We start from the raw sequence: 26,620 nt of genomic DNA, 5'->3' as shown, positions 1-26,620 counted from the left end.
TACAGCTCCCAGAGTGCCCCGCCGGAAGCCTGCGGCGGCGTTAGCCAATCGGAGCGCCGTGCGGGGGTGATTGATGCGCTGTACCGCGCAATCCGCTGGGCCAGAGAGTCAAAACACGGCCGCCTCCCGGGCGGGCTCCTGACGGGCAGGGCAGGCAGCCAATAGGCAGCAGCCGCTGGGTGAGCTACGCCGGCCTCGGCTACTCGTCGCCCGAGCGGCGCCGGGCGCGGGCGGGACTCCGCTCTGGGGAGGAGGCGGGGGGGGGAGCCGGGGGAATTCGGTAATGGCGACGGGTTTGGTAAGTGCTACAAAGTTTGGAGCTGCCGCTCTTGGGGGACTGCGGGGCCTCGGCGTGGGGCGGGCGGCATCTGCCGGGCCGGGGGGGAGCGGCGACGGCCGCGGGCCGAGCCGAGGCGGTCGTTGGGTCTTGGCTTGCGGTGGCGATGGGCTCCCGGACGTTGTTTACTGAGCGCTTTCTCTCCCCGTCTCGGCGGAGCCGCCACCCTCCCGCACCGCCGGGCTGGAGCTCAGGCCGCGGGGGCGCCGCAGCCGGGCCGCCACAGCGGGAAAACAAGCGCAGCGGAGCGGGTGTTGCCCCCGTTGTGCGCGGGGAGCGGCCGCCCGCCGCGGTCCCTCAGAGCGGGGGCGCTCTGCCGCGGGCACCGGGCGCGGGGCGGGGGAGGAGGCCGGGGCGGGAGCCGCGGGGGCGCGCGGCGCACAGCTGAGCCGCCCCGTGCTGGGGGGAGCGGCGGGGCGGGGGCGCGGGGCTGGGAGGGGGCGGCGGGCGGCCCGGCCGGGCTGTTACGCAGTTGTGAATGAATGGGGCCTTGCGCGCATGCGCGCTGCCGGCAGCAGGGTATAAACAAGGGCAGCGGCCAGGCGGCGTCACGTGACGGGGGGGGGGCCCAGAACGCGGGGTCCCCCCGCCCCGGGGGTCTCCCACCGCCGCGCGGGGCTGCGCCGCACCACGGCCCCTGGCGCCATCAGCGCCGCGCTCGGCCTGCCGCGCGCCTCTCAAAGGCGCTGCCCGCGCGGCCTCCCCTTCGCGGGAGCTGCGGCCGTGTCAGGCTGAAAGGCCGTCGGTGCAAAAACATCGTGAATCACGTTGCAGGCTCCTCCTCCGAGGCGTCTGCCTTCTTTCTCAGGCGCAGCTGAGTCGGGGAGGGGGAGTGGGGATCCTCGATCAAAGCAGCTGTGCCAGTAAAAGTCCCTGCCCTGGATCCAGTCCTGCCAGTACAGTGTGTTTTGCTTGGAGAAGCTCGTCTCCGTATTGAAGTCAGTCTTGTGCGTTGCTGGAGGCGCAGACCTTGCCTGTGACTTGGGAGGCAGGTTGGGGGAAGGCAGGCAAATACCAGAAGGAAAACCACGAGAAGCACTTCTTCCACCCAGGCATTCCCACACTTTGTAGTTCGGGTGGCTGCTGCCCAATTCCTGCCAAACCCCTTCTCAGCCATGGTCTTTATTGGCTTTTGTCCCAGGTTTAATTTGTCCCCCTAAAAGTAAGGCGCGGTTTCATCAGTGTGCTGCCATTTGGTTTAGTGTGACAAGTAGACTTACTTCAAAGCATGAATTCTTCAATAAATTCATTCATCTTCTAAAGAAAATGTCAATAATTACAGCTCTGTGAAGCATCTAGTTCTAGAAAACATCTGTCAAAACAAGTTTTGAACATGAAGCCGAGTTTAAAAAAACCCAAACTTTACTAGCTAATTAATGACCTTTGCCCTTAATGTTCCATAACATTGTAAGGCTGAGGGCAAAAGGAGCTTGTGACATCCAAAGCAGGCTTTAGTCAAGTAGAATAATAAAAAAAAAAGTAAAGTTGAGCACTTTTGGGTTGTTAGAGGAGTTTTTGGCTTTTACACATGGGTGGCTTTGGTTTAGGGAAATTCTTGTGGCTTGGAAGAACAGTTCGTTTCTCAAACAAATACCTTTCTTGTCAGACTAGCGTGTTATATCTGTGTGTAAGTTATCTCTGACCTTCAGTACACTGGGATACCAGGACAGGTACTTTCAAATCTTCATAGCTGGCAGGAAACAAGGGGAAGGTAATGTTCTCAAAATAACTTAACTTGTTCATTTTGGCAGGAAAGTGGGAAAGGGAGAGAGAAAAGAAGTAAGAGGAAAAAAAGAAAGCAGAAGGAGGGAAAGAGAGGACTTAGACAAGCCAGAAAAAAAGCCAAAGGAGTGGCTTTTCAGAGTTGATGACTGGAAGATAATCATCAAGGTCCTGACCTGTACTATGGCAGTCTGATTTCTCTCTTCAGAAGTGACTGAGCTTTCTGCTCACGTGGTGCTCTGTAATTTTACTGTTCCTCCTGGGTGACAGGGGTAATTTGCATTGAAGATACTTCTTAGAGATGAAGTGCACATGCTGTTGTTAGTTTATTTGATGATATATTCTCATTTATCTTACTTTCCTTATCCAGCTCCTTAAAGTCAGAATTAAAACTGTTTTGGCTTTTGGAGCGGTGCCACTTGAGTAGAATCAAACAGCTTTGAAAGTTTGGAATGCGAGTTTATGTAAGTTTTTTGCGTGTCTAGTAGGGCCAGTATATAATTCAAAAGGTGGTGTCTGAACTGTGTCATGTACAGGACAGGCTGCAAAATGAATGGAACAAATTCCTAGAATGAGTGAAATTATAGAATGTTAATGGTCACTGTGCACACCGTGTCTCTTGACTGTTTATTGAAATAAAGGTGAGGTGTTTCATGGTTGTTATCAGATGGCTTTTTATGGATTACAGTCAGGGAACTTTGAGGATGATAGGCTCGCTGTTTCGCAGGAAAATATGAGGCTATTCTTAGCTGTTGTTTGTATTTCTCTGATGTACATGGTAGCTCACGTAGGGGACAAGCATGTAGTGCACTTAGCAGATTTTCTGTCCTGCTAAGCTGCGTTTTCTGCTCTTTTGTCAGGGACTCGTGATTATTTTTTTCAATAACACTTCATTAAAGCACAAGGTAATCATGTTATGGTAGCTTTAATTCATCATCATCTGAGAAAAACAGTAGATAACCAAATTACTAAAGACCGGATAACTGTGTTTTCCAGCTTTTAGAGGCAGTGGTTGTGTAGAATAGTCACACAGTTCCCTGACTGCTGAAGATCATTGAAAATATTTTTTTGTGGTATAAATGTTACAGTACTGGGATTTGGGGAAATGAAACTGCAGTAAAAACTACTAATAGAGGCGGTTTCTTCTTCCTACATACAGCACAGTTAAGGATTTTAGCAGTCAAATTTCTTTGGGACTATAGCTGGAAGTGAGATAGCAAGGGAAGTGAGGGCAATGAAAAAGGCTTCTACAGGTGGTGAAAGGGTGAAGAGGGAAAACGTGGGCTTAACACTAAATAGCATAGAAGACCTAATATCAAAAGAGTGAGAACATGGTCTGTGATCTGGTCTTGATTTGGAAGGCCTGTTTTCAGGTTCCTCCAGGCCCTGGGCACAGCCACACAGGTCTGACAGAGCAGGGTACTTGGGCTGTGGTAGAGGAAGAGCAAGTGAGAAGCAGGCCAGTTCTGTGTCACTGAGGGCATGGAGTTGAGGGTGGGAGGTCTCCTAGTGACTGGGAGAAAGAATGTGTCAGATGTAGTTTTGAGGAGGATGATGTTAGAAAACTACAGGCTAGTCAGCCTGACCATGGCCTTCAGATAGACTGGGGGGCAGATCCTCCTGACAGCCATGACCTGGCTCTTACAAGGCAAGAAGGTGACTGGGAATAGCAAGGACAAATTCACCAGAGGCAAATCTTGTCCGACCCGTCTGATTGCCTTCTGGGCTGCGTGGCTCAGGGTACCAAGTGAGTGCTGTTTACCTTGGCTTCAGTGGTGGCTGAGGAGATGACCCCAGACTCTGGAAGGCACAGACTGTGGCAGGGGATGTTCACACTATGCATCGAGAGCACCTTCTTTACTGTGAGAGTGCTCACTGGAACAGGGTCCCCAGAAGTGTCCGCAAACCTCCATCTCTCCAGATCCTTGATACTGAAGTCTCATCTGACTTCAGTGTTGGCCTTGCTTTCTGCAGGGATTGTACCAGATCATCTCTAGAGGTCTTGTTCAAGATAAAGGATTCTGGTAATGAAGTAGCTTGTAAACAGTTTATATATATACAACTTTTAACCTCTGTCTCTTTAAAGTCAGATACTTTGGCACATCCTAACATGGTGTGGGAAGTGAAGACAAATCAAATGCCTAATGCAGTTCAGAAACTCCTTCTGGTAGTGGACAAGAGAACTTCAGGGATGAATGAGTCACTGGAGTTGCTGAAGTGTAATGAAAACCTGCCCTCTTCTCCTGGATACGCATCCTGTGACGAACACATGGAACTTGGTAAATCACATGACTTTTTCAGAAGCAGCCAAATTCTGAAGTTTGTTGTCATTTTCCTATAGTGAAATCACTGTAAGCTGTCTGAATGAGATTACTGATTTTTAACTGAGGTAGGGCAGGAAATACGACAGTGAATTGTGACATCTGAAGGTATTAGTTTGCAGTCACTTTTCCCTTTAACCCATTTCCAGTTTTAACACAGTGGCCTGTTGACTTGAAAGTGTTCTCGAACTCAGAGTTACAAATTTCTGCTCTTACTCTCCAGAGCCAAAAAAACTCCAAACAGGAAGCTCGAGAGCTCATCCTAAAGGGAAGCTATGCTGCTTTGGAGATTCTGGGCCAGAGAAACATTTAACTTCATTTTTTTTGTATATTGGAGTAAAAGAGCCTGTACATTAGACAGCATTTATCTAATCAATGAAATAGTAATGCATTTAATTGAAGTCATGGAGTGATTTAGAGTAATGGTACTCAGTTAAACAAGAACATGTAACACAAGATTTTGTTAACAAGCTGAGCTGTCCCCTGCTGTTCCATAGAACATACGAAACGTGTAGATCATTGATAGGAATTCCCCTCTACCAGGCTGCATACTCAGCTTTCACAACTGCTGAGTTACTTAATTCCAGCTCCCTGGTGGAAACATGGAAAACTTTTCCCTTGTCCAGCCGCTGATGTTGATAATTTTTAGGGTCACGCCTACTAGAAGAGATTGAGTTGCCTTTTGTTGAATGTTTCAGTATTTTAGCAAAGCATGTTGCTACTTTTGCATAATACCGCAGTACACTTCTGTGTAAACTAATCAGACCAGTAAAATCTTTAAATCTAGAACTACATTTTTATCTAGTTACTTCCTATTTTTCTTAAATTGCTTGTATGAATCTATAATAGACTAGAGATGTGATTATTTCAATGTCCCGTTTGTCAGTATTATGAACAGGGTTTGTGGGATGTTTGTGATTGTGATAGGAGAAAATCAAATCAGTTACTTCATTGTGGTTCCTTTTTGATTTTTACTTGCAAGATTTGGTGTCAGCTAGAATTCATCAATGTGTATAATTATGTGAATTTGTGCGTTTGTCCATAGACGATCTTCCTGAACTACAGGCTGTGCAGACAGATTCCACCCCACCTGCACTTTTTCAGCTTGGTGCTGATGTTTCACATCAGGAATGTTCAAGGCCTTCATGGAACCAACGTACCTCAAACAGCAGTTCAGAAAGTGCTTATTCCTGTGAGGATGGGGTGAACTGGTTGACAGAGTTAGCAAATATAGCCACAAGTCCTCAGAGTCCTTTGATGCAGTGCTCTTTTTATAACAGGTACTGACACTCCTTTCAATTTTGAACTCCCAAGTTTCTTACTGTTATGTCTCCAGAAACATTTCCTTGGCTCTTCACACCCTCTGACTTTGAACTGGAGCCCTGTTTTTGTGCAATAACCTTATTCTTCGGGGAAGATTGTGCAGGACTTCTTTCAGGGCCTGTTGCAAAAGCTGATTGCCAGCCATTAGTGAGGTAGGATGGTATAAGGACTTTGCCTAACCACAGAAGGCTCAGAAATTACCTGCCTTTACCTCATACGAAGCAGCAGATGATAAGATTAATTTGTTACATTAAATTCTTAATACTTCATCGTGCACTGACTTTAGGGATTTTTTTTTTTTTCAAAAGAGCTAATTGGAAATCTACTGCAATGTGTTTTTTACTGATACTGGCTTGGGTTTGTGATCTTTACATTCTGCAAGGCTATGAGAAAGTGTGGGATCTTAGAAATTCCTGGACTTCACCTTTTTATTGGACGGCTTTGGTCTTAGGTTTATAATAAGAAAACTGAATGCAATATTGTTAACAGTAATGCAGTCAGCATTTAATCATGAGGACAGAGCAGGTGTCTTTGTGCACTCTGAGAATGGGGTAGTCACTTCAAGGTAATTGTAAAACCTGGAGCATTGTGATAGGGAGATGCCGATGTGGAGGCAGTGCTGTCATTTGGGTGGTCTACAGGAGCTCTGCAGGAGTTACACTAAATAATCCCTTTGCCTGAGCTCGCACCCTTTAATCATTCCATTTCAGTATTGCTGCGTGGATAGTTTATTTGGTATTCACACAAACAGAAACACTGGTTAATTGAAAGCATTTTAGAGTAAGTCTTGTCTTAACCAGATTATTTTTTTAAATACATTTTTCTACTTGTAGATCATCTCCTGTTCACATAATAGCTACAAGCAAAAGTTTACATTCCTATGCACGTCCTCCACCAGGATCCTCAAAGAATGATCCTGACTTCTCCAAGAATGATTTGGATGAAGCACCAGTCAGACATGAAAGAGTGAGTTGTTCTAAAGCATTTCTAAAATAAATGAAGATGTATAAGTAATGGATTAAGCTTTTTGAAAAGAGGAACTAGTTAAAAACACCATCTGTTGAGTTCTAGTACCAGTTCTGTTTGATTTTCTGTTACTTTGCTTTTTACCAAACACTGTAGGCTTGTAGTGCTGCACCATAGGGTCCACGTTTCTGTGAAGAGATCACATTCTAGGAAAGCTTTGCTTCTTTTGTAATTCATTCTATGGGAAGCTCACAAAAATTGTATTAACTTTTTTTTGCTGTCTTGAAAAGGAAATAAGGAACCATCTCCTTTAAATGCACAAAACCTGTCAGTCCGGCTTCTCCCTTTCCTGTGAATTAATTTGTGTTGACGCTTGTCTCTTGCAGACACTTGATTTTTTTCCCAGTGAATTATCTAGAACCAACTTGGCCCTACAGCTTTCCAGTGATTTGACCATAGAGTAATGTGTGCTTTGAGTGGTGCTGTGTTGACCAAGGAATGATAGCTTGTAAAATGCTTGTGCCTGAGCATATTCCACAGGTGCAAAGTGAATCTCAGAGAATGAAACCCAAAAATTTCAGGCACGTTTCGGGCAAAGGAAATGAAAATACTCCACTCATGTTTACAGCATTCCTTGAATCTTTGTTTTCAGTTACATTCCTATTGGTATTTAAGGCAAGATGCTGACACGGATGCACATTAGAGAATGTGCCCAGAGACACAGAAGACCAGTCCTAAAGTCTTCCACAATAAAATATCAACACCATTTTGCTTTTTTTTAATAGGCAAATAGTGAATCAGAATCTGGCATTTTCTGCATGTCATCCCTTTCAGATGATGATGATTTAGGATGGTGCCATTCCTGGCCATCGACTGTTTGGCATTGTTTTCTAAAAGGTAAAATAACATATGTTTTTGAATAAGTATTTGTTTTGTCTTGTCTCTCTGTTTTGTGTTGTTTTGTAACAGACTTTTGTCCATAAAAGTAATCTCTTTTTTTTTCTTGAAAAAAATCTCTTAGGCTCTCGTTTGTGCTTTCATAAAGGACAAAATAAAGAATGGCAGGATGTTGAAGATTTTGCAAGATCTGAAAGCTGTGGAAAAGAGGAAAATCTCCCAGAGAGTCCTTACAAGGTAGCTGTTAGTTCTAATATAATTTCAGTACCTGTAGCAAATACTTACTTCCTTATGTTATCCTTGTGCCTTTAATTACTGTCTCGGGAAGACAGGTTTATACTAAACTTGTCTAGAGCTGATCACTCTACTATGTGAGTATCTTGCTGGAAAGCAAATGAAGTGAATTCATGTAGGTATGGTTTGAATGTTAACATCATCTTTATTCGTTTCCAGCGAGAGCACTTAAGAGTGTTGGTATTTTTTACTACAACGTGAGGTGATGAACCTGTGTGTACATAGGTTCATAGTATACACTGGCATTTGCTGCTCCAGGGGAACAAGTTTGATCTGTGTGTTTGTTCACAGGGCTATGGTTCCGATGGCTTGAAGTTGATTTCTCACGAAGAAAGCGTTTCCTTTGGTGAGTCAGTGCTGAAGCTGACTTTTGATCCTGGCACAGTGGAAGATGGCTTGCTTACAGTAGAATGCAGACTCGATCACCCTTTTTATGTTAAAAATAAAGGTATGAAATACAACAAGTACACTTGATTGTATATTAAAATATTCTAGGAAAGTGGTTGCAGATTTTATTGGTGTCCCATGTTGCTAAAAAATGGATAAAAGTGGTGCTGTAGAATCAATCTGTTATCTTAGAATTGGAACAACCCAAACTGTAAACCTATAAGCCTACAGAAATACTGCATATCTCTTAAGGAAAGATTTGGACAAGTATATAAATGGAGCTCAGGAAAGCAGAAAAATTGGGGGGAAGAACGGAAAACTGTAAATAAGGGAGACTTTTCTCAACTTAGTAAACTGGAACTGAATGATAAAAGTGTCCAGGCTTTGATTACTTTTTTTGCTAGAGTGAGATTTTATTTGAGATAAAAATAAACTATTTGCAGCCAAGAATTCCCCAATAAAAGTGTTTCTGAGTTTTCTTCTGTGTGAAAGAAACTACATCGGAACATTTTTATCAAATGGTGTCATTTAGAGATGTAGGATTGATCCAGTTAAGAACTAGAGAGATTGTCTGGCCGTTTGTCTAATTTAACTCTTTACCACTTCAGGTTGGTCATCTTTTTATCCAAGCTTGACTGTGGTACAGCATGGCATTCCATGCTGTGAAATGCATCTTGGAGATCTGTGTCTACCTCCTGGACACCCTGATGCCATTAACTTTGATGATTCAGGTGTTTTTGATACATTTAAAAGGTAATTTTTGGATACAGTGGCCTCAGTGGTTTCTTATATTTAATGAGTAGGCACTTTAAGTCTATAAGAACTTGAAGCATTGATGTAGAGCAAAGAGAGAATACTTTTGGTAATAAAAGATAAATAAGAGGGAAAAATGAAGACTGAGTGTGCTCTGCCAAAACTGTGAAGTAATATTGTGGAGGATTGAAATAACTTTTCAGTCCCTTTAATGATAGTTTAAACCAGATTAGATAAAGCAGTAAAAATACAAATATGATTTGTACAAATCTTGAGGGAGAGCGGGTTATGTTTGAAAAACCTCCTAGAGTTTTCCCACAGCACTATATGTGCCTTGCGCTTCATATGCGTCTGAATTCTGAGTAGTGTCTTAGCAACAAATGTATGTGCTGTGGATTTAGAATACAGTACTTTCATAATTAGTTCTTACTGGTTTTTTGTATTTTGCTGTTTGTGATTCTTTTCTGATATATCAAACCTCCAAAGTTTGATCAGCTTTGAGGTTTGCTTTCCTTTGAGGAAGAGGTTTAACCGAATAAACTTCAGAGGGTCCTGTCCAACATAAATTCTTCTAAGATTGTAGAACCTTAGAGTCTTCTCTCCTAGGATGTTAGCTCCTTTTTAGCACCTCTGTTTAGTCCACTTGCTTTTTGGGTTTTTACAGTACATAAAAATACGTTTTAAATGCTGTTTGCAGTTCAGGCCCCAGGAAGGAGCTCTTGTATGATTTCAGTCTGGTGTAGAGAGTCTTTTGGTCCTTTGCTCACTTGCTGTCTGCGTTTTTGTCTTCTTGCTAACTCCTGTTCTGAACTGCATATGTAGAGAGCTGTTAGAATAATAATATTTACGTCTCACTGAAGAAAGTGGACTTTTGTGGCTCCTTGCTCATCCTGCAGCCCAGCTGAATACTGCCTGGACACTTGAAATTCCTTGTATCTCCTTCTGGGCAGAAGGGAGCAAGTCGCTGAGAAAGGAGTGTGCAGCAGCAGCTGTTAACAGGACAGAGGAATTAAAAACAAATCGTGTTGCTGTGTTATGGGAAGGAGATTAGGAATAGGAGGGGAGCTGGACTGTTTGTAGAACAGAGAGCTCCTTTCTGATTGTCTCGTGAACTTGCCTGCGAGGTTGTCAGCATTATCCCTTCTTTGTTGCTTTGTACTTTTCTGAGTCATTTGGAGGCAGCTCTTGGCTGCACCCTTGCTTTGGTCCTGTACCACAGAAAGGACCTGCCTTTGCAGATGGGGCCTGGACTTCCACTTGCAGCGTTTCCTTCCCAGTAGTTCTGCTTAGTTTTTTGGGGGGGGAAATAAAAGGCTCTTCAAGGCCCTTATTTTTGCCGTAAGTTGCACAACTATATCCCTGTTGCACAGGGAGTGTAGAATTACATGCATTTCGTGGGTTTTTTTGCAGTGGCAACTTAGCATTTTAGATTTATGATTGAGTGGCACCTTTTTACTAGTGTGTTTTCCTCATGTTTCATCCTAAAGGCAGTATGGCCTGTGATTCCCAGGCCAATCTGCTCGCACCTGGAGATGACAACTAATAGTCTGTGGAATTGAACTTCTTCTCTAGTGGTTAGAGGTTAATTGTAGTTGTTAATTAGCAAAAAAATTACAACAGTTTCAGGTATTTGGAGGTTCAGATTGTTGAAATACCTTGAAATGTCGGTGAATCTCTCATTCTTGTCACTAGAGGGCAGACGTTTGTCAGCTTTGAATCAAATAGTGTGCACCGTCGTGGGTCTTTGAACAATTCTGTGGAAGGTTTGTCCGTATTTAACTGCCTAGAGAAGTTATTTGTACGATAGTGTATAGAATTTATTTTAATACAGTGGTTTCATATTTGGAATAGTTGCAAGTGGATTCAACATTTACCTTTTCCATGTCAGTTAACTGCTTTCAGTACCCACCATTCACTGATCAAATTTGAGCTATGGTAAAGACAGAAGCAGACAGAAACTTGTTTCAAAAGAGGATGAAATTTGAAGAGAATATGACTAATTGATAGATAGCTGGGGAGTTGACAGTACACAGCAGATGTTGTACAGTTGTAGTCCACCAACTCTCATCTGCCCGAGTTCTGGGGGGGTTTGGGGTTTCATTTTTCACGCTGACCTCTGCATCAAGCCAAATTTTTATGTTGCATGAGACAGACCAGAGTACTAGAAATGTAGTACTGATGAAGAGTGAGAGCAGCTCTGTGGGGGTTTTAGATGAGAAGGACTCGGTGGCTTTACGCTGTGTGTTTTTGTTGTAGTTACGACTTCACGCCGCTGGATTCCTCCGCAGTGTATGTGCTGAGCAGCATGGCTCGCCAGCGCCGCGCCTCCCTCTCCTGCGCTGCCTCCAACAATCAGCACACTGAGAGATCAGAATGCAGCAGTAACAGCTGCTCTGCTGCCTCTGCTGCCTCGTCACAGCTCCCCTCCAATCCTTTGTACAGCAAGGCTGGCAAAAGCCACAGCTCAGGGACTGCAAGTACTGTGAGTGCCACTTCTCCAAACAAGTGCAAAAGACCAATGAATGCCTTCATGCTTTTTGCCAAAAAATACAGAGTTGAATATACTCAGATGTATCCAGGGAAAGACAACAGGTAATGGTGTGAAATTGTAGTTTTGTTGTTATTGGTGATCTCACAGAGTATCTGTGGCCCACCTTTACGTTTCAGTGGGCTAAATTTTGTGTTTGAAGCCAAATGTGTGTATACTGTTTTAAAAATAGGCTCCAAAAGGCCCTGACACAAAGCTTAATTCATGGATGGACTTTCAGTGTTTACGGTACTCTGTGAATTGGATACAAACCATTTTTGGCAAACTTGTCTTCTGAGAAAGCATTTGAGCAAAGCAACTGACATATGTATATATGTGCACAGGCAGAATCACAAACACACAACAGTCTTTGTTTACACTGATGAGAAATGTAGAAGTACCAGGCTCTGCTCGGGTGTTGTGGTAGAAAAAGGGAATTTCTGATCCTTCTAATGAAGTCTTGACGCAATTTTGCAAGTTCTTCAGTGAAGTTAATATCCTGTAGTCACAGTCTGTGTATCACATTGAATAACAGAGTGCTGATTGGGAGGATATCTGAAAGATCTTGGTCTAAACACTACATTGCCAAATTTTGCTTGTCTGAAAGGCATTGAGCAATCAGCCGAAACTTGCAAGAGAGTCTTATGACTCGCTCTTTGGAGAGAGCTCTTTGTTAGTTTGTTCTTCTCATCTTATCTATGTGCATGTTCATGTTGAAACATTTTTTATAAAGTCCCCTGTTACATGTGTTTTAAATAATATTTTGGGCTAATTTTGCATACATGAATATAAACTAAACCACATGAACGTGCACCCTGCTTTCTAACTGGGTTTTTTATGTGTATAACACAAAAAATACTGCTGTAGAAATTGCATTGTCACATAAAAATTCTAGCAGTCAGTGTAGGAAAAACTAAAGGTGATGGGCCTTTGAGGGGGTTTAGCTATCTTAAAATGTTCTAGCAAGGAGGTTGAGCAATAAGATCCTACCATGCAAATAACCCATCTTTAAATCCCAGCTAGCCTGGTGTGTCCTGACAACGATGTTCTGCAGTATTTATAGTCATTTCAGTAAAGCAGATCTGCTGCCTTCTAATTCCTTGCCGCTATCAATGAGAAGTGGAACAGAATGTCAGCTAGGAAAGTTGATGATGGTTATGTATTTAATTTAAAATGCTAATTTCAAATGGATGCAGTGAACTGGAGCTGCAGCTGGGTGGATGTGAAAATAAGTGGAATATTCCATTGAGGGGATTTACCTTGAAGGCAAGTGATGACAAGTTAGCAGTAGCTTCCGAGGGCACTGCTCCCCATCCCACCTAGAGGGCAGCACCATCGGATGTAGTGCCTGCCATCCATAAAAGGGAGTACAGATGGAATCATAAGGGTAGGACTAATTGATTATACAGGCAATCACCTACTGCTGCTTAAGTTTTGCTGGAGCGTTTATTAATTTTGCTATTCAGAGGCAACTGGCATATTTTTTAAATGTAACCATGTGTTAAGTTCAGATTACTGAGCAGATCTTCTGGTTGGTTACAGGTATCACCCCTTTCTGTACACCAGAGGTCTTACATTTACTACAGTTACTTTTATTTTTCTTATGCATGTAAGGACAGAACTTGAGGCGTTCTGAGTTAGTCTGAGACAAAGTAGTTTAAGCCATGTCAACAAGATAGGGAGTTGTAAACATTCAAAACACAAGTTGACATTCACTTGATACTTAAAAGCACTGTGGACTGTAAGACTGTACTTGAGAAACTGGTCATAGGGTAGCACTTTATCTCCTAGGTGTTCTCACTGTAACTGTAGTTGGACTTGATTGTGCATTGAAAAACACCTGAATAATTTAAGTGGCATACATTCTAAAGATGAAGAAAATAACATTTGTTCATGCTGAGCACCATTACTGAGTGAACTTGAGGCATTCTAAACTCTTGCTTGATCATTTCTTTTGAGTGAGCTGCAGTACAAGGGATTACACCCTGTACGTTGGTCAGTTGCAAAAATGTTGTCAGGTGTCTTGGCAGCATTTTAAGAGGGCGAAGGCAGTGCACAGAGCACTGCAGAGTTCTGGTGAGGGGAAGGGCCCCTAAGGCAGTGGTGCAGTAGCATGAGTTTTTTCTTGTTTCTGGTCAGGAGAATGAGTTCTGTGAGCGAACCTCTGAGACTGAAAACAGGTATATGCGGGTATTAACAGGGATGTGTTTCCTTGGAGAAATGCCGCTTTTGTCTCTGCATTAGATTTCCCAGGCTTTTTGGAACATAAAAGGTCTGTACTCTCTTTCAGTGCCTCGCTGCAGTTTTTCCTCTGGAGGTACAAAATGCATATTTTTGCATTTGAAATACAAAAATGTCATAGTGCATTTTTATTTGGAAACGCAACAGCTTTTTCAGCAAACCTGCTCTCTCTGGGTCACCGTGTTCTTCCCTGAGGGCACGAGTGACCCAGTACAAACTGATGGCCAAAACTAGACAGGTTTTGGGTGCTGCCGACTTTGCCTCTGCATACTGCCAAAGCATGAAAAATCTGCTAATTAAACTGCAGTGTGTTTAGTTCTGAAAGCAGACTAAAGATGTGGTTCTTCATTTGGCTGGAACCCAGGGCTGCCCTTGCCAGGGCCAGGCCATGCAGCTGGAGCCGGTGTGGTGGTGGTGTTGCACTGGCGCGTTCCCTGGGGCTGAGGCCCACATGGCCTGGCAGGGTTCAGATCCGTTCTCCTGGTGTGGTGCAGAAAAGCCTTTGGGATTGCTGTGTATGGAACGCTGGGGAAATGGCTGGTGATGCTCTGCTGCTCTTGGTGCTGTTAGGAAGTCTGTGAATAACTCTGCTGCCAGCAAGGAACTTGTTAATACGGTAAAGCAGAGTACTCAGTTGATCCATCTTTACTTAAAACTGGTCACAGAACTTTCACCACTGTCGTCTGAGGCCAGAGTGTACCTGTTTGGCAGTTTAGTAATTGTCCTTGATAAAAGGGCTGTTGGTCAGAGATTTTCGTTCAGTTAAAGGATGGAATTAAGGCTTTAATGGAACATTGATCCAACATTTGGGATTTGCAGTTAGGTGATATGGCATGATAACATGGGTAAATACTGTCCAAAAGTCATCGAGATTAAAAGGAGCAGGCAAAGCAACTTATTCGGCTTCTGGAAATGGTGATAGGTGCCTTAAGAACAAACGGTCCCTTTTCCCGAGGAACGGGAACTTACCAGGGCCTTCCTCCCACTCATGTTCTCCCCAGCATGGATTAAAAAGTGGAGGAAGCTATGTATATCTATTGAGCAGACACGAGGGGTTGCGGGTAATCAAATACTTGTTTGGCTGAGGTCATATTCAGATCGTTGCCCTAATTATTAGAGAACATATTTTCAGCAAATCTGTCATACGATCCTCTAGCACGAAAGTAGAGCAAAGCAAATGTGAGTTACCATTTGGTGGTGGTTTTTTTAACATCCCGATGTTGCTGGTTTGTGCGAGTTGCTGCAGATCCAAATGTGCACCCTTGGAAATGTTAGAATGTGCGTTGACCCGTGCTCAGCTAACACACAAGCCTCGGCTGTTTAACTGTTCAGAGAAGTATAAGAAGAGAATCGGGAACGGGATTGTTAAACAAGTCTTTTTTAGAGATACAGTTGATTATTTTCCTGTGTGTATTATTTCCACATTTAACTTCTGGTGTCTTTAAAGTGCTGAGATAAAAGAGAAAAAAACAAGGTTGTTTCTTACTCCCGTGTCCCGACTTACCATAAACATTTCTTTTGCAGAGCCATCAGTGTGATTCTCGGTGACAGGTGGAAGAAGATGAAGAATGAGGAGAGGCGGATGTACACGCTGGAAGCCAAGGCCTTGGCGGAGGAGCAGAAGCGGCTGAATCCTGACTGTTGGAAACGAAAACGAACTAATTCTGTACGTTTGTGCCTTGGTCATGGGGCAGTGAAGTGTGTTCGTGTGGTAGCTACAGCGGGTTTTGTTCAGGATAAACTCTGCCGTCCAAGTCTGTCTTGGGAGCCCAGACCTTTGTTTGACTCCCTTGCATGGTGGGACCTGCTTTTGGACAGTGGGCAGGAGAGTGGTGAGGAGAGGGTCTGTCTCTTGAATGGCTTAGGACAGTTCCTGAACTCTGCTGGACAGAACAAGAGCATGTCTGGGAAATGCAGAGCAGGGGCCTCTCGCCTTTTGTTTGAGCTGAGCTTACAGGTTGCACCTAAATTGCATTTATCTGTTCCCCTCGCAAACACTTAAAACTTTCACAAAATCCTTTGCTGTTGTGATTCAGTCAGTCTCCTTTTTCTCCAGTAAATGCTTTTTCTTTACCATTTTCTACCCTTTTTACTCCCAATTTATATGAAGTTATTGAGGGAGCAAATGATTATGTTTTCCATTACTCCCTTTCATTTGTACTCTGTTTTAATTGTAAAATAAATAGATAATCTCTGTAGGGAAATAAATTGTTTTCCACATTGTAGAAAGCCATCAATGTAGGAGTCTGCAGCAATGTATCAGTAGATGGTGCACATATTAAGTAAGATAAGGGCTTTCAAACTTACACAACGTATAAAGAGAATGTCAAAAAAAGGAGATTGTGCCAAGCTGCATGTTCAGCTAGAAGAGTTTGGAAGGAAAGATCCACTGAGGTGCACAGAGTGCCAGGGTCCTTTCATCAGACATTTTGTGCCTGGGTAGGAGCATCAAGTTCTGGACTTCACAGCTTCAAGATCTCATCCTCAAATTCCCCGTTTTCCTTTCATGTGTAAATGAGGCTACTTTCTCAAGAGCATATGCAAGTGTTGCCTTAGGACTGAATAAGAAGTGCCTCACATGAAGTTGCTTCTTATTGCTGTCTGTACTTGGTGCTGAGTTTCCAGTCCCTCGTTGCAGAAGGCTTCACCACATCCCAGCTGCTAGGAACAAGCTGTTTTTCTGTTCACTGTGTTCTGTTTTAATCAACAGTGACAGCTTCTGTTAAGATTTCCTTGTGGGTTTAGTTACAAAATAGTATTTATTTGTTCTGGTTTTACACTACTGCAGTCTTGGGCACTGGATGCTGGGTTCAAGTTCACTTCACACGTGCACCTGTGAGCTTCAAGGCACTCAGGGCAGGCAGGTAGCATGTAACTGAGAGGGACAGACATGGGCTGCCCTTGGGTAAGAAGGATGGCTTTCTTACCCCACCTCCTAGTAGGTTTTTCCTTGACCTTACGGTTTTCAGGCCAAGAGGAGGAGATCTGTCAAACCTGCTGTCTCAGTGTTGCCGCAGGAAATCCCTCTTTTCATTGTTTTATTTCCACAAACTAAGGATTTTGTTTGCACGTTGGTTACCTTACCAATTAGTGATGGTGGACTCCAGGCTGTGACAAAGAAATCTTCTTGGTCTTCTGAAGACTGGGGGATAAAGTCACCTATTTTGACCTTCTGCCTTCTTCCAAATAACTGGCCAATGCTTGTGACTTCCACAACTCATGTTTGCTCGCTTTAAGATGCTGTCTGGTTCCCCTTTGCTCAGGACCTGCTCACCTGGTTTTTCCTCTTCTCTTTTCCCAGGGCTCACAGCAGCATTAAGCCAGCATTTTCCTGTTAACTCTGTATTCACAAACTGGCTGTCGCTTGATGGCAAGAAGACGCAAGATCGAGGTCTTACTACGTGTCGTGACTTACTGCGACCATCCAATACTGGCACCATCGGGTCGGGAATGATCTAATACGAGTGCAGATTTGCTTTTTACAGTAGAACATTAAGTAAGCTAAAACTATCAACATTTTAAACCAAATTGCCTTATTTTTCTTCCAAACTTCATATATGTATCAGGTAATATAGGCTTGAAAATGGATATCCTGTGGTGCTAAAGTACTTTAGAAAGAGGCGAAGGAGACGTGTATAAATGTTTATTTTTAAAAGAAAATGTACAAAAAGGGGAATTTTCAAATACGTAACAGCTGTTTCTATACATTGATTCTTATTGCTGATTAATACGTATTGCACAACCATATTCTTAGTTACGATTCTAGGGCCTGGGATTTTCTGAGCTGGCAGAAGGGGTGTCCCGGCCTGCGGCCTCCCCGCCTGGGCAGCGGTGCCTGGGGAGGCGGCGCAGCGCTGCCGAGTGAGCGTGGGGCTGGAGCCGCCCCAGAGCTGCAGCTGCCCCGGGCTGCTGTGTGGCAGGGGGCTGGCAGCAGCAGTGAGGAGGGTGTTTGCGCACCCGCCGCCACCAGCGAGAGCTGTTACTCCCTCTGGAAAAAAATGACCCAGGACAGGATGAAATCAATGAGTAGCGTTATCTCAAGAAAAATGGTGCTGTTGATACCATCACCATCATAGTTTTAACTGTGTTTTGTCTTTGCCACATATTCTACCATATTTTATTTGCCATAAGACATCTTCATGGTGGGGGCAAACTTTGCACTTAACTATACGTGCAACACTTGCACTTTACTTTTGTTTTTCCCTCCGACTGTCTAAGCTTAGAGCAGCTGCGTTAGGATTACCATTGCTTCTGCTGTGAACTTTACCATCCTGCCTTTCCATGTACTAAACAGCTGTGTGTATCTCCTCTTCTTTTTTTTTTTGTTTTTTAAGAATCACAACTGTAAATTTCAGTTTATGACACGTCCTACATGATGTTGCCCCTAAGATTTTTGCACACTATATTCTTGTATATTATTTCAAATAAATTCATCAAAATCCGGTGTCGCGTGTTTTCTGAAGCGGAGACGACTGATCCCTCAGGCAGCCCTGCAGCCACCAGCACGTACTGCAGGGAGGTCTTCCATCACCCCATCCAAAGTGTACTGTGGTGCTCTGCCATTAGCAGGCCGCTGGAGAGTGTCAAATACTGAATTCAGGAGTGGAGAGTTAAGGTTCTTTATTACAGTTTAAGCCAAAAGAGAGTTGAAATCAATATAAACTACTTCAAGTGCAACGGAGAATCATTTGTAAGTACTTATGGTTTTTTCCGTGTGTTAAAATTAGTGACTTTTAGATGGAAAGTGATGACTGTAGCATTTCAAGAGTACAGTTTTCTGAATAAGGCTGAAATGTTTAAAACTGTACTTGTAAGAAAAGAGCTACTTCCTTATTTAAGATATTCAGGAATTACACTGTAATGTTTGACTATGCTCTAATTTTATACCTCTCTAAATTAAAAAGCAATGCTAAAGAGTGATTCACATAAAAATGGTATCATTTCCTTACATTTGTGTATAAACAAGTTCCTCCAATGCAAAGGTAAAGCAAGAAGGCAGAAGTGTCACAGATGAAGTAGGTAAACATGGTTCATTGCAAGGGGAATAATGCACATCACCTGTAAGAACATCTGTGGCACCAGCCACCCCTGACCCTGTTCCTGTCCGTTCCCTGTGGTGAGAGAGTCGTCGAGTCCATTCACTGCAGGGTCGCCATGGCTTTCTGCAGCAGCTGAAGCATGATGGGGTAGACTGGTGCAAACTCCTTTCCCTCTCTCGTTCTCACGGATTGAACGTAGGCTTCCAGTGCACCACTGAGAAAAATAAAAAGAGGCTTTAAAAGCAATGAAATTGCAGCAAACAGGTCAGGAACTGCAGCTGAAAGTAATCGGCCTCCCTACCACAGGCTCCTCCTTGGATGATGCCACGTGTCTCTGTGGAAGGAAGTGGGCAAGAAAGGCCTTGCAAAGCTCTGTGTAACTGTCTAATGATCTTCCTCTCCTTTCTTGTGTGTTTTGAGAAGCGAACAAGTTAACATTTAAATCAGCAGCAGCATGTTGCAGATGGCTTGAAATGACAGCTCTGACGCACAGATTCTGCTCAGGGCTTTACTGGTAACCTTCAGAAATGAAAAGAGGAGACTCCAGCGGCTGCAGAGGCCAAGTGCGACCTGCAGCATGGGCCCTGGTGAGCACCTGCCCTGGCTTTGGGTGCTGTCCTGGCTGAGGCCTCAGACCTGAGCCCAGCTTTGGGGCAGAGCTACACACACACATGGTGTATCTCTGTCTTTCTTTGTACATCTTTGCTGTGTTTTTTTCTCACACAGATATCTCGTAGGCTGTCACACATGGAAGAAGCTTGTGAGTTATACATACGTTCCAAAGCTAAAGGGGGCAACTGTGTCTTTCCTGTAGGTAATTTAACTTGCTTCACGAGGCAGGGCCACCTTTGGGCCAACAGTTCTAGTCACTAGTACTGCTGAATGACAGCTGTGAAACAAGAATGATGAGCAGCTCAGAGCCTGACTTCTTTAAGTAGGACAAGTTTGTTTTCCCATACTGAAATGTGGCCTCTAATTTAATTTATTTTTCCTTTCCTTTTCTCTGTTTCTTCATGCACAGAGAGATCAGGGGCTCTAAGGCAGGGCTGCTGACCCACAGGTGCCTGCTGGCAGCTGGAGGGGATTGGCAATAAGATGGCATTTAATTAGGCAAAAGGCTTAAGGAAAGCAGAAACACTGACGAGTGAGACTGCCCATGTGTCACACAAACACAGTCCCCTCGTGGAGTAAGGTGCTGAGCAAGGAGAAGCCAAGATCCCCCTGTGATGCTGCCAAGCCCACTGGCTCTGGCACACCAGAAGCGGGGCAGTAGGAAGAAGCTGTGCCCTAACACGCCTCATTGCCGGCGAGTGAAGCAGTTGCTGAACCAACACAGGCTCTCAACTGTCTCAATGAAAATAAACGCAGCCGTGCCAGAGCAGTGCTGGGAACCTCCAGCACGGGTCACTTCACAAAGGGAAGCTGCTCCTGAGGCCAAGAGCCTGCACTCACAGTACGGGAGAGAGTAGAGCCTGAGTGTTGGGTTGGGAGAAGCTGGTGACAGCGATGACAGCCCGTCCCTACAGCTGGTCCTGAGGCTGCACTTGCTCCTGCCAGCACCTAACAGCCTCAAAGGCAGGCATTGAGCTGTAGGTCTCACTGCCAGAGGGCAACAGGACCTGCTGGCTGGCTGCATGTAGCGCACAGGTGCATGCACACACACATACACACAGATGTGCAGAGTCCTTGGCCTGTCAGCAGTGGAGTCTGATGAGGGAGAGAGAAGCCTGCACCTGCAACCAAGAAAGCCCTGGCAGCTTTCCTTCTGAGCACAGGATGGGAATGAACCAGGAGAGGGACAGCCCCCGACATCTCTAGGCAGGGCAGATGGGCTTCAGACTCCCTCTTGCTGAAGCCCAGGGAACATTTTTCTGAGACTGGGGTGACGCAAAAGGAGGATGGAGTGGATCACTGGAGAGTTGAGAGGCTTCAGAAGAGCAAAGTGACTGAGCACAGAAACACTCCCTTGTGTTGGCCTGCATGCACTTGAGAGCTCTTCATTTTTGATAACAAGTTACACATGAGTTACTGCTGAGGGGTCCACGCCAGGTACCGACGCACTCTGAAGAGTCACTTGGCATTTTTTGCACTTCAGCAAACAGGAAAAGATCAGTAAGCCCCCCATTACAGCCACAAAGTCAGGGAAAGAATATCTAGCCAAAATAAAGCTGAATTTTTGCACCTGCTCATCTCCCTGAAAACCTTCAGTCTCCCCATGGTCTCTGGGGAGCAGCACAGGATCTACAGGGAAAGAAGCAACAACTAAACAACTACTTGCTGCAGCCACAAAGTGCTTTGGGTGCTGCTTGGTGTGTTCCCAGCAGAGGCCATCAGCACAACGGACTGCAGGGAGCTCAGGCACTTGCACAAGTTTTAAATCTCAAAATTGAAAGAGGTGCTGAGACTGGGGGAAAGGGACAGCTGGTCAGTACTTTTTTGATAAACTGGCCTCTTGTGGCAACGAGGGGCAGAGTATGTGATGACTAGACTGAGGTGCAGGTGGGAGATGCAGGCAGGGGAGGCTCAATAACCCCATCAAGATGAGGGGAGAAGCTTCAGAAGAGTCAAGTGTGTCCCACATTTCTACTCAGGTCAGCACTCAAGTGCTCTGGTCAGCAGTAATCATTAAACATGGTTAGATATCAATTACCTTCTACAAATAGTCTCTTGTACTAAAAAGACAGTTGAGAAATTCCTATGTCAATTTTCTTACTGTAACTGTCATTCACCTTGCTGAATCTCTCTCCTTCTACTCACCAGTGTCCCTGTCTTTTCTCTATACACTCCCAAAGTTTGTTGGGCCCAAATAGTTTTTAGAAGTCATCAAAAGCTGAAAATAGAGAACATATTGACCTGCTTAACTTAGAAAGCTCTGACACCTCTTGGTGAAGTTGTGAGTTGGCATCATTATCCAGATGGTAACACTGCTGTCCCTTTCTGACTTTTATCTCCTTGCTTGAAAAAGCCCTTGAAAAAGATGACAGAGATAACCAGATCCCTTCAGATGAAAGAAAGAAGCTCTGCCTGAAAAGCAGTGCCCGAAACCACTCAACATCAGCCCTTCATAATCTTTAGCCAGACTGTTATTCCCATCAGATCAAACAAGAGGGAATAAGATTTAGGTTATGCTAAATGCCAAACACCACTATAAGAGTCCTGCTGTTACACCTTCCAGCAGCTTTTATCTTTTGTCTTCTCTCCTGCCTAAAAATGTTCTAACTGGCAATACCAACACTCTGTCAATGGCAGCCACTGTCCTCTTACAACAAAAAAAGCAGCTAAAAGGAACTTGGTGAATTGTCTGGTGGCCTCAGAACTGTCCAGACTCTTCTTCCCAGCAGAGACCAATAGCCAACAGCAGTTGATCTCTGTCAGCTCTGTTCTGCTGTGTCTGCTGTGACCATGACTTTGCGTTGTTTCACAGACAGTCAAACTTCATCAATACGACCAACCCAGCAGCACCTTAACTCACTCTCTTTTCCACTCAAAAGACAACCAATACTTACTACTCCATCAACATTGTAAGGTGCATCCTCAGGCATTTTTCAAAAACAGACTTTGTACCGCTTTAAACAATGAAAATAAAAGCTTTCTCAATACTCTAAATACATTCACTATTCTCCCACGCCCCGTGCTTGCACCTCCAATAAAAATATTTCAGTCCTCTAAAGCTCAATGTTAAAATGCAATTCATAGTCAATAACCTTAACTGAAACTCTACAACAAAATCTTGGCTCTTCCCAGACAGGAAGAGTTTTGCTAACAAACAGAGCCATTCAACAAAGGCAGGGTGAGCACCCACTTCTCCCCAGACCTATTTGTGTCAGGCTCTCTTGACTTGTCAGCCTTCACCTTGTGAAGGTTGTTCTGCAAATGTCCCATCTCCTAGTGGTGGAGATTTCAGTGTAACCCTGAGGGAACAACTGATGGGAACTGCAGTGCCAAGGGAGCCAAGAAGTCACAGAAAAGCACCACTGAGCAAAGGATGTGAGCACCTCCAGAGCAGAACTGGCCCGGAGAGCTACCTGCTTTATGCACCCATCAAGTCAGAGCAGCTGCCTGCCTCCCACATGGGCAGGGGTGAGAAAACAGCTGGAAGAGCCTCACACTGAGACAGAGGACGAAAAGCTGCTGCAGCTGCTAAAGGCTGAGAGCTAAGAGGCAGCTGTGGTCACCAGGAGCTCCATACCCTACCTGGTGACCATGGAACAGATCATAAGCACAATGAAGCTCTTATCAGTCCAGGGAACTCTCCTCTGCACTGCTGCCCAGGACTCATGTCTAACCTATTAGGAAGAGAACTCCTGGTAACCAGGGGTCCAGGCAGTAAAGTGGCACAAATCAAGAATCCAGGGACAAAGAATCACAGAATGGTAGGGGTTGCAAGGTTCTGGAAAGCACCATAAAGTAGATGTGACTTCAGAAGTCCATTTGTGACGGAGTTTTGTTTCTCTGAAGACAATCACTAAGTCTTCAGGGCAGGATTTTGGGGCTGTGACACAAAAATAGGGAGAGTGCAGGAAGGTGCCGATGGCAAAGGCAGACGGTGGTTGCTGCTGCTGCTGTGGGCACATCCCAGCTCAGGCTGCCCAATCCAGGTGACTCGCTATGATATGCTCCACTGAAACTGCTGAGATGCCTATGTTGAGTGCACCTCTCTTGGGAAGATAAATGCATTGGCTTTCTAGAATTGTTAATGCTTGAAATGCAGATTTTATGACAACATTTTTGTAAACTTGCCTGGTCCTAACACAACCCAGCTTTCGCAAGCTACACTGGCGGTATGCAATTCAATTCAGACGCACCGGTTTCCCAATGAAAGCTTGTCTTCAAAAGAAGTAGCTTGCTCCTGTAGAGGACACTGTAAAAACACTGCTGCATAAGTAGCAATGGAAAAACAAACAGTGTCGAGGGTGAAGACAGTATCATCAAGTCTCCAGCACAGAAGAGATCACAGCTGTTGTCATATAAAAAAGATGTAATTTATAGTTCTATTACCGATGTTTAAGAAAATGGAAGAAACCCTGTTTATGTAATACACAAAACATGCTCTTGAAGGGATTAGACTAAATAATGCCCTAAATTCAGCATCTTCCAGTCTAATAAAGGACATAAAATGTGTTCAGCAATCTGTTTCTGTTTTAAAAGACAAGCTATGGTATACATTACAAATATATTTGTAAAAGAGAGCTATGGAAAGAGGGTTGGTGGGATGTTCTGCATATATTAATGCTTCATTAAAAATGCCATATGAAGTAAGGAAAAAAAATTCTAAGTTTAAGATGCCCTCCCACATAAGGAAAAGGATTTTAAAGCACTTATTAAATTACTTCATCTGCTTGAGCAAAAACATGAGCTTTCTTGGAAATCAGGACAAGCTGATTACATAAGACACACATAGTTCTTCTTAAAAATGTTATTTCAACCAATGAAGATTTACATCCACAGTCAAAGGGGGAAAAAGTGTATGATTTGGGCTGTGGTTCTTAAAGGGATCTTAATGCATACACTTTAGAATGACTCTAACTAATTAGTGAATTTCATATGGAACTGTGAATACAAGCACTGCCCTCCTGGGCCCTGACTCGGTGGGCTGGAGTACGATTGAATGGCCGCCTTGGAAGAGCCCGTTCTGTGCAGCAGTGGGATAGGTCCCAGGCAGCACCCACACACCGTCCTTCAGCATTTTGCTCAAAGTCTGTTTGGTCTCAGAACAAAGAGGAAAAAGGAAAATGTGCTGTTTAAGAGCACATCTGTTTGACACCAGATTTATTTAATCAAGTGGAATCCAAGTTACTGTAAAACCAAACAGTGAAATCTCCAACAGCATCATCTGTACAACAACAGGTTAGAGACATCTCTGGTTTATCCCAGATTGAGCATTTAAGGGCTGAAGTGCTGACAGACCTGTGTAAGGACTGGGAGGGTGTCAGGCATGCTGAGCCTGCTGGCCCCGCAGCCCTCCTCCCACTCAGCCCACCTGACCCCTGGCTCTTCTCTGCTCAGCCTGCCGGCCACGTGGCACTGAGGCACAGCCTGGGCTTCCACAGTGGTCCCCAAGCTGGCCTTTGTTCCTGCTCCCTGGCAGGTTTAGTGGTCAGAGCCACTCTGGCTCAGGTCGTCAGCTTGCCATGAAAACGAGCCCATCACTGGACCCAGCTTTCCACTCTCCTCCACCAATCTTGAATAAGGGAAGTTTACCCACATTCTATGGGTAAAGGTAAGAATGTGGCACTTGAGTGGATGGCCTGTCCTTTGAGCTGGCTCAAATCCTGACGTGTCTAACAGGGCTTCTTCTAGGGAAGTAAGGTTGAGTTTTCAAACTTAATTTACAAAGGAGTGCTCTGGCCACTTAAGGAAGGCGCTCCTTCGAACACAATCCCTACTCTGCCCACCGAGGAGCCTGCAGCAGGGTCATCTCACCTGACTTTAAATGCCTGCAGGGCAGCTGTCTGCCTGAGAGAGCTCCAGCATCCCAGCCTATGCTCCCTTCACTGAGCAGAGAAAATGGAGCTTTCAGGACACAGCGCGACTGACCTATTTTAGGTACCTGCTTCAGGAGGAGATGAATCAGCCCCAGCAGCGCCTGTTTCTCTCTGTTGACTACAAAGGCAGTCTGGCTAATATACCTCTGGCCAGGTAAATCCCACCCTTCATGCTGAATACAGACAGAAAGAAAAGCACAAAAATGCTGGGAATGCTGCTAATTCATAACATTAACACCACGCTGCATATGAAGCATTTCAGACCTACAGAGCGGAAGAAGCACTGCAATTAGCTTTAATACAAAGCCGTAAGGATCCTGATAGGACAAGTAAATTAATATCTAAGCAGCAGGTCCCTACAGTAATTGCACAGTCATTACAAAGGGAAGTTGCAGAAAATTACCATCTGCAAGGCTACAGCAAATGTAAAGATAATTTTTTGATGCAGGCCAGTGCAGGGATCAAAACATCCAGGGTTCAATTAGCCCAGCTGAACAATTACAGGTGGCAAAAGCTTCTCCAACATCAAGACTCCAGATAAATGAGCAAGATGCCTGTAATTCAACTTAGGTTCATATGAGACAAATGAAAAGAAGGCTCAGAATCCAGTAGAGGATTAAAGAAAATAGGAGTGAAACATGGTCATGCTGGTGACTGATGTGTGCTTGCTTGCCTTATGGATGGACAACCGGCCAGTTCAGAAATGACTATGGCTGAACATGAGCCAGCAGAGTGCCCAGGTGGCCAAGAAGGCCAATGGCATCCTGGCCTGGATCAGGAACAGTGCTGTCAGCTGGAGGAGGGAGGTGATCATTCCCCTGTACTTGGCTTTGGTGAGGTCTCACCTCAAATACTGTGTCCAGTTTTGGGCCCCTCTCTACAAGAATGACATCGAGGTGCTGGAGAGGATCCAGAGGCGGGCTGCCAAGCTAGGAAAGGATTTGGAGCATGTCTCATATGAGGAACAGCTGAGGGATCTGGGGCTGTTAAGCTTGGAGAAAAGAAGGCTCAGGGAGACCTTATCACTCTCTACAAGTACCTGAAAGGAAGTTGTAGCACGTCGAGGGTTGGTCTGTGCTCCCCAGTGACAAGCAATAGAACAAGAGAAAACGGCCTGAAGTTGCACCAGGGGAGGTTCAGGCTGGATCTGAGGAGGAATTTCTTTCCTGCAAGGGTTGTCAGGCATTGGAATGGGCTGCCCAGGGAGGAGCTGGAGTCACCGTCCCTGGACATGTTTAAGAGATGGGTTGATAGGGCTGGACTCTTAAAGGTGTCTTCCAGCTGAAATGATTCCATGATTTTATGACTCTATAACCAGCACAAGGAGG

General features: G+C 44.6%; 2 protein-coding genes across 4 annotated transcripts in view; one reads left to right on the top strand and one right to left on the bottom strand.

The window, feature by feature from the left end:
* Positions 1-218: 218 nt before the first annotated feature.
* On the top strand, positions 219-18,210 carry HBP1 (HMG-box transcription factor 1). Of its 2 annotated transcripts, none has more exons than XM_062018838.1 (11): positions 219-298; positions 4,146-4,338; positions 5,426-5,660; positions 6,537-6,669; positions 7,455-7,566; positions 7,691-7,803; positions 8,152-8,308; positions 8,856-9,000; positions 11,257-11,592; positions 15,293-15,434; positions 17,070-18,210. In XM_062018838.1, exons 1-11 carry the CDS (start codon positions 284-286, stop codon positions 17,085-17,087), a joined length of 1,599 nt encoding a protein of 532 aa, XP_061874822.1. In that variant the 5' UTR covers positions 219-283; the 3' UTR covers positions 17,088-18,210. The 2 variants fall into 2 exon arrangements, with proteins under 2 accessions (XP_061874822.1, XP_061874829.1); XM_062018845.1 differs by having other exon boundaries at positions 272-298; positions 4,150-4,338.
* The window catches only part of COG5 (component of oligomeric golgi complex 5), a 208,030-nt gene continuing 198,790 nt past the window's right edge, over positions 17,381-26,620 (bottom strand). For both annotated transcript variants that reach the window (XM_062018831.1, XM_062018827.1), the window contains one exon: positions 17,381-19,021. In XM_062018831.1, the coding sequence (XP_061874815.1) occupies positions 18,907-19,021 (115 nt within the window). In that variant the 3' untranslated portion in view covers positions 17,381-18,906. The remainder of the gene's footprint in view (positions 19,022-26,620) is intronic.

Source organism: Colius striatus, chromosome 1, assembly GCF_028858725.1.
Source record: "Colius striatus isolate bColStr4 chromosome 1, bColStr4.1.hap1, whole genome shotgun sequence".
Classification (NCBI taxonomy): domain Eukaryota; kingdom Metazoa; phylum Chordata; class Aves; order Coliiformes; family Coliidae; genus Colius; species Colius striatus.
This window is presented reverse-complemented; position numbering and strand designations above follow the sequence as displayed.